The sequence below is a fragment of the Vicia villosa genome, linkage group LG5, assembly GCF_029867415.1.
Source record: "Vicia villosa cultivar HV-30 ecotype Madison, WI linkage group LG5, Vvil1.0, whole genome shotgun sequence".
Lineage (NCBI taxonomy): Eukaryota > Viridiplantae > Streptophyta > Magnoliopsida > Fabales > Fabaceae > Vicia > Vicia villosa.
In genome coordinates, this window is record NC_081184.1 from 140,625,158 (window position 1) to 140,637,511 (window position 12,354).

General features: G+C 28.1%; 1 protein-coding gene across 1 annotated transcript; it reads left to right on the plus strand.

Annotated features, from left to right (window-relative positions):
- Window positions 1-7,696: 7,696 nt before the first annotated feature.
- On the plus strand, window positions 7,697-10,314 carry LOC131607563 (uncharacterized). Its single transcript, XM_058879549.1, has 6 exons — window positions 7,697-7,767; window positions 8,705-8,797; window positions 8,876-9,019; window positions 9,332-9,439; window positions 9,780-9,831; window positions 10,103-10,314. Exons 1-6 carry the CDS (start codon window positions 7,750-7,752, stop codon window positions 10,132-10,134), a joined length of 447 nt encoding a protein of 148 aa, XP_058735532.1. The 5' UTR covers window positions 7,697-7,749; the 3' UTR covers window positions 10,135-10,314.
- Window positions 10,315-12,354: the final 2,040 nt, after the last annotated feature.

The following is a 12,354-nucleotide window of genomic DNA, read 5'->3' on the forward strand; positions in this document are numbered from 1 at the left end:
AAAATGACTATTATGATAGTAAATGATACTGAATAATAAGAAATTAAATGGTAATTAAATTAATCAAATTAATTGAAATTTATTAGCTACCATAAATTAATACAAAATATCATAATTTTTTTTTTTCGTATAAAAACATATAAGTATTAAAACAAATCTTGTAAATCTTGTAAGTATTATCTTTATATAATTTAATATTAAAATAAATCTTTTAAATTTTAAGCATACAAGAAGTTATTAAAAAATCCATAAACTCATCAAGCATTGAAAGAAAGAAAACTATTTTTTGGTTGCATTAATTGTGGAGAAGTGATTGAGTTGGGTCAAAAATAATAAAATACAGTATAATATATTGTGTTGTCCAAGAAATATTTGAATTGTTCAATGGCTCATGTTTTACTATCTTTATCTTTTAATTCCACAAAAAGAAATATTTTTTAATTCCACAAAAAGAAATATCTTTTATATACCTAAGCTTCTATCTTTATCTTTTAATTCCACAAAAAGAAATATTTTTTGCATTTATTTCTGACATATCTCTTTTTTATAAATTTGAAAAACATATTAAGGTTATAAATATTATTTTGAAGTTTAAAATATATAGTAATAAAATGTTATTAATTAGTTATTAATTAATGTTTGATTTTATATTTCAAATACTTTTAAAAATGAACAACAAATGTTTATTTTTTACGAATGATTTTTTTGACCAAATTTTTTTACAAATGATTATTTCTTTTAAAAAGGTATTTTAAATTTTAAAGGTATTTATTATGATTCCCATACCTAACTATCATTTCAAGGAAATAATAAATTTATCTATCGTTCTCCTAAATATTTAAGACACATGAAAGTATATTTCTACATAAAAATCATTTTATATTGTATTAAATAAAACATTATTTAAATTTATGTTACAAATGTGGCAATTGTTTAATAGTATACCATACAATCTAAAAATATATACATTTAAGGAATGACATGATTTTAGAATAACACACATTTAAATTTAGTTATCGGTGTAAATACTATTTGTAAACAGGTAACTTAGTTTCAATTTCTTTAAATCATTACTAAAAGACTTTGATAGCAATATAATTTCGTAGAAAGAGAAATTGAGATCTTTACAATTTTTTGAATCAAAATGATGACGAAGAAGAAAACAGCAGAGCATAAATTAATGGTTTTATCTTATTTCACTACACAAATAGAGATGAATCATGAATCATGATTTTCAAAAAAGGGGGAAAAATAATAAATAAATCATTTAAACATTAAGGAGACATTGTGTCAGAAAAAAATTTAAAAAAGATTCCCTCTCTTTCTCTTTACCTACACTATTTTATCAAAAGAACAATTAATGAGGTAGCAAAGCATTAAAAAGAGAATCAGAGTAGATTTGACTTGCAAGAGACAGTGTAGATTTGACTTGCAGGATACATCACAGTATACTATGACCTATTCTATAATCTATTATATATTATATTAAATGGTTTTTATAGTATGATATGATAAACTATTATATATAATATTTTAACCTGATATAATATTTAAAGTTAAGAGGATACAATGCAATAATAAAATCTTATATATAATATTTTAACATGATATGATAACATCCAATAAAATTCATATTTTTTTATTGAAACATATTTTAATCGTTACCAATTTAGACTTGTTTTATTATAATGATGATGACAATAATATCAATAATAATTATAATAATAATGATAAAAGACATTACATTAAAATAAATAATAGAATTTTTTTCAATCTCAATATTTAATAAAATTACAAAAATAGTCACATTACTTCATAATTATAAAATTTAAAATATATATAACAAATTCCAGAAAAGAAGAGAGAACAACTAATAAAAATAAAAAGAAGTGAAAATAATGCTAAGAAAATGTCCATCTTATTTAACCTTTTTCGTTTTCATATCAGTGACCTGAAAAAACAAAACAAATGAAAAAGATTTTTAAAAAAAGTGGCATGAATATCAAAAATAGAAAAAGAAGATCTATAATTTATGGAAGAAATAGATCAGAGATTTCTTTTGATATTACCATTGATGCTGATATTTCCTACCACTACATAAAAATTATATCATTGTCATGTTGATGTGGCCTTTTTTGACTTGAATTTGAACTTGTACACATATTTCAATCCGTTTTCAAATTGATACATCGATTATGTAAAAACAAAAGAAGTAATTATTATTCAGTCTAAATAAAGCATAAATAAAATATCAGGAACAAATAATAACAATCAATCTTAAAATTAGAAACAAAACTGCACATAATTTTTTTTAAAAGCAATATAAACACAATAAATAATATTGATCATACTTCATTTTCAACAAAAATAATCAAATAAAAAGATATGCAGAATATTTTTTCATAACATTGAGATCCTCAAATATATGTAAAACACAAAACCAACAAAAAAGTAGGATAAAAAGAAGTATAAAAAATTACCTTAAGGAGATGGAAATAGAATCCAGATCCAAAATGTAATCAGCTATTTTTTTAGATCTGAATAAAAAATTATAAGACAAACAACAACATGAGTTTCAACCTATGATACACCAAAAAGCAAGATTGGAAAATAAAGAAAAAGCACAATCAAATGATTCAAGCAGTGGAACACTCTTTGCCTTACTGCTTCAGAACTGATTGGAGGACCATGCCTTGTTCCTGAAAGAGAAATATTACACTATTTACTGAACCTTTAGTCATGAATTCCTAAACATATTATTCATTCTAATAAAACAATATGTTTAGAGTCAAGTGATTGAACCATTCAAATCTACAAAAAGAATCTATACTTTTTCCTACAACAAAATGAGATCAAACATTATCAAAATCAGAAGAAAAAAAAGAGAAACTTGTCACCGAAATAAAAAATAAGATCAAACAAAAATACCTAAAGAAACAAAACCCTAAAATTAGAGCAACACAACTATCAAACCTACCATTGAATCAACAGGTGTTGATTATTTAGAATCCAAACGGTGGATGTTGATTCACAAAGGCGGAGAGAGTGTAAAACACTTTAAAACAATTAGACCCAGATCTAAAATATAAAAAGTGAAGCTTTTCTTACCAAACCGTCGCGAATCTCCCCCTTTTTTCACTTGAGCCAACACCATTAAACCTGAAACAACAAAAACTAAATCAAAATCTAAATCACCAAATCAAAATCATGAAAATAAACTGTAATAACAATTTATGGGTATGCAGAAGAAGAAGATTTGTCATGTAAATTTCCCAAATAGTTTGAAGAAGAAGCAGGACGATAAGATGGATGAGGAGAGAAAAATGAGGTCAAATTTTGTGATTGGAAATTAGGGTTTGTTGTAGAAAGAGAGATGAAGAAAGAGAAGAGAGAGATGAAAAGTTTAATAAGATTTTGCGATAAAAGAGAAGGAGAAAGCTGAGAAAAAAGAGAAGTGAAATTGGAAAGAGAAAAAAACTAATGCAAAGAGAGTGTCCACGTGGACAGTCTAAATGAAGAGGATTTAGAAAAAGGGCATTTTTGGTATTTCCATAGCACTTAACTTTCTTATATTGTAGATGACCATCATTATTGTATGTTTGATGTTATGACCCAAAAAGTTAGGGTACTTGTAGAACATACGACAACAACAAAAATCAGTAAACTTAGATTTTACAAATTGGCTATCACACAATATTTGACTTATTCTTTTAGAAGAGTTAGAAAAAGACGACGATCAGAGAAGACGATTATAGGAAAAAAACATTGTCAATGATTAATATTTCTTATTCTAAGTCAATAAAAGTATGTTACGTATCTAAAAAATAGTACACACTGTTTTTTGAATGAAAAATGGACATGGGGGACCAAAACTATTTAAAAAATAAATAGGGGGATTAATTTCATGAGTTTGCCAAAATAAGGGGACCAAAACTGTAATTTAACCTAGATTTTTTCCGTATATAAATATTATTTTTGTGTAGGCATTGTTTGCAAAAACATATGTATCAATGGTAAATTTTCGTATATAAAAATATTTAGATCAATACTACATTTTTTCCTGTATATCATTCTTAAATAAAAAATATTTGAATTATAAATATCATTTTTCGTATATAAAAATATTATTAATAGATTTTTTTCCGTGTACAAATATTATTTTTGTTTAGGTATTGTTTACAAAAAAATATGGGTCAATATTAAATTTTTGTATATAAAAATATTTAGATCAATAATAAATTTTTTTCCCGTATACAATTTTTGGATCATAAATATTTATATCATAAATATAATTTTTCGTATATAATAATATTTAGAACAATATAAATAGGAAGTTGAACAAATCTGTGCGTACGCATGATATACGCTTTTGGGTGGGATGTGATTTTGAACACCCATAAATTATCATAATAATAAGAAGTTGGAAAAAGAAAAAACTATTGAAATTTGTAATAGATAAGTCCATCTTTTTAGTTTTTTTAAATAAAACAATTATTTTATAAAACAAAATACAATTTAAAAATATTTACTCAATATTTTTAATAAACTCCTCTAATTTTTTTCACATATTTGAAGAAAATTGACAATAAATTTTTATTATTTAATATTTTGATCAATAGTGTCGTTTATCCTATTTCATATAATTTATATAATTTCAATTATATGAGAAAACAAACTTTATTAATTTTTTTTTTTTACTCACTACGTAATTGAACACACCTGTGTTTAAAGTCTAAGGGTACTGTTTAAAAGAGTACATAAAGTTTGGCATTAGAATATATTTTTAATTTAGAGAGCACTGAGCAGAGGAGTAGGGGCGGCTTTGATGTTTAATTAGTTGACTGAATGTGACTGTAATAGACCTATAGGTCATGGTTGGTCTGAGCGTGATTAAAAAGTATGGTCTTAGCTATTTTGTGGAAAATTTTCAAAACAAAAAGTGGAAATTTTTTTTTTTTTTTTCAATAAGCAATTGATTGATAGAGCCAGCACTAGGGATGCAACCCTTACAAACCGGAACACCTACAAATATTTGAAACAATCCAAAGGAACAGAATACCAATTATAAAAACTACATAATCTAGACGGATTAGAACTAGCTAGCCAACACCAAAAAAAAATAGATGACATTAAAGAACACCTTATCTAAAAAGTGGAAAACTTGAGCAAATATTCTTCTGTTAAGGAATTGATTTTGTATAAAGCTAAAATAAATATAGTACATTTAGACACGAACCATGTAATAGATGTAGTACACATAGATTGATTTACATTGTATATTTAGTGAATTGTTTTTTAATTACTAAAAAATTGACAAAGTGTTTATGTAATCATCAACAATTGCTTTTTTAATTACAAACTAATCTGAGTCAGCAATCATAAACAAATTTATCTCCCTCTTACATGCTACTTGGAAATATTTGCCACTTCCTAGTTATAGCAAAAACAAATTTTAGGTATCCAAAAGCAATAAAAATAGATGATTTGTTTACTATAGAATTTAGATCCCAAGTCTCATTTCCAATTTAAAAATCTCATAATTGAGGCTCTATTTGCACCTGTCTCATAGATCTATTCATAAACCTTTTCAATCTCTCAATTACTTTGTTGCTCCAAATTGAAACAAAGATTGCAGCTATTCTACACAAAAGCAATGATCAAAGAAAACAAATATATCACTTGCTTTCGGAAAGTAACATTTCACTGAATTCCATTGCTGTCTTGCACCTTCCCTAAATGCATGCTATTCCTTTCCTTTAGCGATGAATAAGAAAAATAAAATAAGTGAGTGGATAGTTCATTTTCAATTTGATAAGTGAATGGATCACAAAATTATTGGTTATTATACTGCAAAAAGGCTTCCACATCCCATAGTTAAACTCATGCTACGTATCAGGCTAGTATTTGCATCAGTACTGGCTACTCATAAGAAAGAGTATTAATATTTGAGTGAAACAACAAATGATTAAATAAATAATAATAGTTTTATAATTAACATACCCAAAAATAGATATTCAATAAGTGAAAATTGCGATTCGGTTATAATTAATGTTAATAAGATTGTTGGCACAACCATACTGCCAGAGTCAAAAATAAAAATCTGAGCAATCATCAAGGGATGCACATAGAACTTGAATGCAAGTATAAATCAAATTCAGCTAAGGTGCGACAGCATAGTGAAATCTTAATTGTTGGGAATCCCTTCTCCTCATTGGCATCAACTTTAGTCAAAACAAATAAAATTTCAAGACTGCTCAAGATAGAAACTGCATAAATCAACATGAAAGAACCTCAACATTTTCATTTACTTAATCATAGAACTTGAACACAAAACAAAACCCTAAAATAATTATAGAAAGAAAGAAAAAAAGGAAAATAAATAAATCATCTTTGAAGAAAGCTTCTTACAATGAGCACACCTTATGATCTAGAAAAGAGTGAAAGCAAGTAAAACAAATCAGAACAAAAAAACAACGAATCGAGCATTAACGTTAAAAAATAGCAGATTAGAAATATACCATGAGGCATATAACTCGACGACGATGAAATCATACTTGCTGATAGTGTCATGAAAAATGGTATTTTAGACTTTTCCACAACTATTAATTTTCTTACATTATAGATTTCAGGTGCACACCAGAAGTTCGTGAAATTTCCGGGACGGGGTAATGAATTTTGTAAAATTACCGGAATTTTTAAAAAAATTGGTAAATCGCAACAGAAATTTTGAAATTTCCAGTAAATGGATACCGGAATTTTGTAAAAAATAAAGAATTTCCGGATTCGGCCAAAAAGAGGTACCGGAAATTTGCTCTGCGGTATCGAAAATTTGCTTTTTAATGATTTTAGCAACATTAATTTTTTTTTAAAATAAAAATTTTGAGTAAATAATTTCAAGGACATTTTAAAAATAATGTAAAATAGGAGGTGACATGTATAACTTTGGGGTGGCAAGATAAATTCTCACAATTGGCGGGTTAGACAATATTTGTACGAGGCTGTCAATGGTTTCAATCTATGTAGTACCGACACTTCAAAAAAAAGGCGTGTCTGTGTCTGTGTTAGGGTCGAACACCTGCACCGACATTTGAAATTACCTATAATTTATTGTTTTTTCAAATTATTATCAGTGTTGCCGTGTCAGTGTCAAGATTAAATTCGACATGTCTGTGGTTCATAGGTTTCAATTCAATTTTATTTTTGTTTGAAATAGATAAAATATAAATAATGATGAAAAAAAGAGATGTATTATTATGAAAATAAAGGGGGAAAAGAACATGAAATGAAATGGGAACAAAAAATTTACGTTAGTCTCAATATCAACACCAAATTTCAAAAAATAAAAATAATAGAGTGATATAAGATTCACAGTATTTGCATTATCACTAGTATTACCATAGTACACACTAGAGTTACCCTAGTTAGTTTTTATTTTACCATAGTTATTTTTTACCCGAGTTTGTTAGGAAATTTGTAACAAACTATTCTAGAATCTTCTACATCTAGTCTCTTATAATTTAAAATAAGAACTAAATCAAATGTTAATTTCGTTTAGAGTAATTAAAATAGCAGTAATTGAAGCAAATACTTCATTTTGGTTCATAAATATTTAAAATCCGTAACTAACTACTCGGTTAAATTTTTTTTTTGTGATAGTTTTCGTGAAATATAAATAGTAATTCAGTTATAGCTCTATTTCATTTACAAGAATCAGAGCAAGAATTGGAGTTGAAAAGAGAGAGAGAAATCATGAGTCGTAGAAACCAGGTGAGCGATTCATCATCTTCTTCGTATTCTTCTTCCATTTTCCGCTATCTTCTTCCTTGAAACTACAATGCAATGCATGTTGATTACTTGTTTGAACAACACACAGTAGAGTAGTTTTTGATTTTGGTTTTGATTTTGATTTTGTTTTTGAGTTTGGTTTTGATTTTGATTTTGATCTTGATCTTGATTTTGATTTTGAGTTTTTACTTCTAATGTAAGTGATTAATGGAAGGATTTAACAAACGACTGTTTCTGCTATCAGCTGAAGTAATCTATTGCATTTTAATTTCTCTCTTCAATGCTATGCATGATGTAATGCTATAACGTTTGATTTTGAGTGAAACGTTTTTTCATACTTCTCGCATCTCTTTGGCGGTGGTTCTGTGTGTAATTGATTGTGATTTTGATTTGGAGTTTTTAGTTCTAATGTTAGTTCTTATACGAAGGATCTAACAAATTTACTGATTGTGCTATCAGCTGAAGTAATCTATTGCATTTTTAATTTCTCTCTTCAATGCTATGCATGATGTAATGTTTTTAGGATTTTCAGTAAAAACGTATTTTCATACTTCTCGTATCTCCTTTGGTGGTGGTTCTGTGTATTCATCGACTGCGGTGATTTGTGTGATTGATTGGCTTCCCGTTGAAGCTTCTTTTTAGTATATTTTGATCTGTTAAAAAGTAATGTCATACCTGCTTTTATAAGTTAAACTTTAACATTTCCTAATATTAGAATTTAGATCCTCTGTTAGGCATTAAGAATTTACTAGTTACACAGACTTTTCTCATTTAATTTTCAAATAACAGCACAACAAAGAGTTGGTGACTGTCCAAGCTCCACATGAACTGCTTTGCTTGCTTTTCTTCATTTTTGGAAATCTTCTGTATTGTTTTGACGATCATTTGTTAACTCTAAAGGTCTATATCTTATTTGCAGCGATTTTATACCCTTCAGTTCGATGGTGCATGCAGTGGAAACCCTGGACCAGCTGGTGCAGGAGCTGTCCTGCTTGATCAAGATGGGAGTCTGGTATTAAACTAATGCAACAATTCAATTAGATTATACTCTTTAAGGTGTAGCTTACTCATGTTTTTGTTTTCTCCGCAGCTGTATCGTTTCCGCGAAGGGCTGGGATATCAAACAAACAATGCTGCTGAGTATCGCGCATTAATTTTAGGACTGGAGCAAGCGATAAAGAAAGGATGTGTGAACATCAATGTCCAAGGAGACTCTCAGCTTGTTATCAATCAGGTTTTTTTTTCTTTCTATTTTTTAATATGCATTATCAGCACATAGAAAGAACAAAAGCCTTATTTCATTACTGAAATTTAAATATCTACTTGAATGTTGATAAAATGAAAGCACAGTCCAATTGTTCACAAAATATTACTCCTGTTTTTGAGAATTTCTCAAAAACAACAATCATAGGAACCATCCCCTTCCCTAAAAAGAAAGGCTCCTTTAAATTTATTTAGTTTCATATTCCTCCTGATTGGTTTGATATTGTTTAAGTTTTACCCATTGCTACTTTTCATAAAGTATACATTTTTCTTTTCTAAACAGTTTCAAGGTTCCTGGAGAATTAACAATCCGCATCTAAGGAGCTTATGTGATGAAGCTTTGGAGCTGAGGGATAACTTTCGCTCATTTAGCATTCAGCACATTTCTAGGGTATTTATTTAATAATTTTGTCTATAATGTTGCCCCTTGCCCCTGTTTCAATTGGATATTGCTTTATTATGATTTTTTAACTTGAATGCCTGTCTAAAAATGCTTTAGAAGAAGAATTTCCAAATGCTTGAATAACTAAACTATGTTGAATAGAAGCTCAGCATCCTAGTTATGTTTTCAGAGATTAATTGCATCAATGACATTAGGTTCTTAATTATATGAATGTTTACTTTCAGTTATGACTAAATCATCTCTTTGGTTTTTATACTACATTTCCTTATGTTTTTGCCTCTTAGTTAACAAATAACATGTTCTTAACTATTTTTTTTCTTGTTTAAAGGACTCTAACACTAGAGCTGATGCTCAAGCAAACCGGGCCATTTCTCTCCAAGGTTAGACTTCAAGACTTTTCTCATTTCCCTATAGGTTTCAATTAAAGTATGATTATTTGATTTCCTAATAATTTAGTTTCACATTCAGGAAATCTAAAAGCATCTTTGGTTTGTATTTGGTTTTCTACTTCAATTGATATATATGTTTCTTTAGATAACATTTAGAAAACAATATTGTGAACAATCTGTTTATAGCTTGCATAAGATTATACTTTCATATTTGTATTTGGTAGGGAACATAAATTTTAATGTATCTTAAACTTTTTTGCAGAGGGTAAAGTTGAAGAAGATCGTCTCTGTTAATGATCATCTTGAAAGCATGCTACTGTCAAAAACTATTGGAAACTATTTTACATTTCTGTCTGGCAATTTAGTATGTCAAAAGTCAAATGCTATTAGCAATATTGTCAATTTGCATATGCCTGTTAGAATAGATGTTCATGACCATTAGCATCTTAAGAACTTAAAAGTGTAGTTGTGATGTTTAAATCTTAGGTTCATAACTCTGAATTTCTATTTTCAAAGTTCTTTAAAACTCTTTTATGTGTGATACTGATCACCATTACTATAATTAGTGTTTGATATTAATCCCCAAAAGTTAGGGTACTTTTAGAACAAACAACAAAAACAAAAATTAGGAAACTTGATTTTGCAAATTCTATTATCAGTGAGGGTGATTTGTGTTTGTTTCATGGTTACAAAAAATATTTTTTGGTATAGGACTATGGGAATGCAATGTTCCCATGTTTGATTTAAGTCTTAAAAAATTATTTCAAAAATTTTTTTATTCCAAAGAATATTATTTATACATAGTTTTTCAATTCTTATTCTAAGGCATAAAGGGTGAGAATAAAATATTCTCATGGAAATAAGTTAAACCAACTCTAACTTTTAAAATTATTACTATTTTTTATTTTTTTATAATTTAAAATTAAACAAATTTTATTAGTATGTCTAGAAATCTAAATTTCTACCTAACACGTAAATTGGAACAATATTTTCAAAAATAATAATCCAAAAAATAATATTTCAAAAAATATAATTTTAAGTCATGAAACAAACACACCGTGTGTACCGTGTTTGCATGATGGTGGCTCTTTAGCATGGGCAAGTATCTTGGCTATGATACTTGTTTTTAATAGTTTAGAAGAGTTAAATAACTTAATGTTAATTTATATTTCACCTTAAAAAAAATGAATTTTTCTACTTTTACCATTTTACCAATATGTTCGAAGTACCAATACAATCCTTTGTGTTAGCCATTAGGTATATGCTTTCATTGAAACTTCAACAACACTTGGTTGGACCAAATCTAGTCCGTCCAAAATTAATTTTCAGGTCCCATGTGTTTTTAAACTTGAGTCAATTATATGGCAATTGAGGCGCCAAATTGAAATCCAATTAAGATAGGTGGTTGAAATCTTAAGAGAGATATGCTGACGAAAATACTTTAGATGAAAAGATGATTGGTTTCTAATTTACATTCCATTCTCAACAGTAAAGATAAATGAAAATAGATGATATGAAAGATCATTCTCAACAGTAAAGATAAAGTAAAGATAAATGAAGATAGATGATATGAAAGAAATAAAAATATAAGTGTTCATCAATCGAAGAGTTCTTGAGTATGCAGTAAGTTGATGGCTAAACGTGACTACCAAATTTAAATTTTGGAGGATGATATTAGGTCTTATTAAGGTAACATAAATTTGATAAAGTTAAAATGTCTTATAGCCACTTCTATAGATATGGAGCATGCTAAAGGAAGTGGACTTTAGAATCTTCCTAATACACCCCCCTCACGCTCAGCACTCGTTTTTTTGGGCTTGGTGCATGAATATTAATAGTGGGCGGCCCATGGTCCGATCGATAGGCTCTGATATCATATTAGAGTTTAACCTAACTCATCCTTACAAAACCGGTTGGTAAGATGAGGAGTGTCCCTCTATATATATACTCTTTCAATACTCTATCTCCAACAGTGGCGAAGCCAGAAAAATTCTAAAGCCTGGGCAAAATAAAATAGACTTTTTATTTTGTCAACAAAAATATAGTTTATAATAAAAAAATAAAACATAACCTTATAGTGGCGAGTTATATAAAATCACGAGGCAAATGTTCTTTCCGAGACTTCTTTCTGGTGAATGTTCGAATAATATCAATATCATCGAATGACTTGAATATCTCTCGCTTGGTGTAACATACCATCAAGTCATTGAACCATACATCGTTGATCTTATTCCGCAATTTAGACTTGATAATCTTCATTGCTGAAAAAGCTCTTTCAACGGATGCTGTCGACACCGGCAATATCAAAGCTAACTCAATAAGTTTGTAAACCAATGGAAATACCAAATTTTTCTAAGTTTGAACCATCTTCATAGCCAAACTTTGAACATCTTCACAAGTGGAAAAGGAAGCATTTCTTTTTACTTGAAGAACATAAGTTTCAAGTTGATCTCTTATTGTTCCACGGTCATCATCAAAAAAGTCTGCATCATAAATATCAGCAAGACGAGCAAG

Excerpts from the sequence above, each read along its gene's own strand:
- LOC131607563 (XM_058879549.1), top strand. Across the intron at positions 9,020-9,331 it reads CTCAGCTTGTTATCAATCAG|TTTCAAGGTTCCTGGAGAAT; the intron begins GTTTTTTTTTCT and ends TTTTCTAAACAG. Across the intron at positions 9,832-10,102 it reads CCGGGCCATTTCTCTCCAAG|AGGGTAAAGTTGAAGAAGAT; the intron begins GTTAGACTTCAA and ends ACTTTTTTGCAG.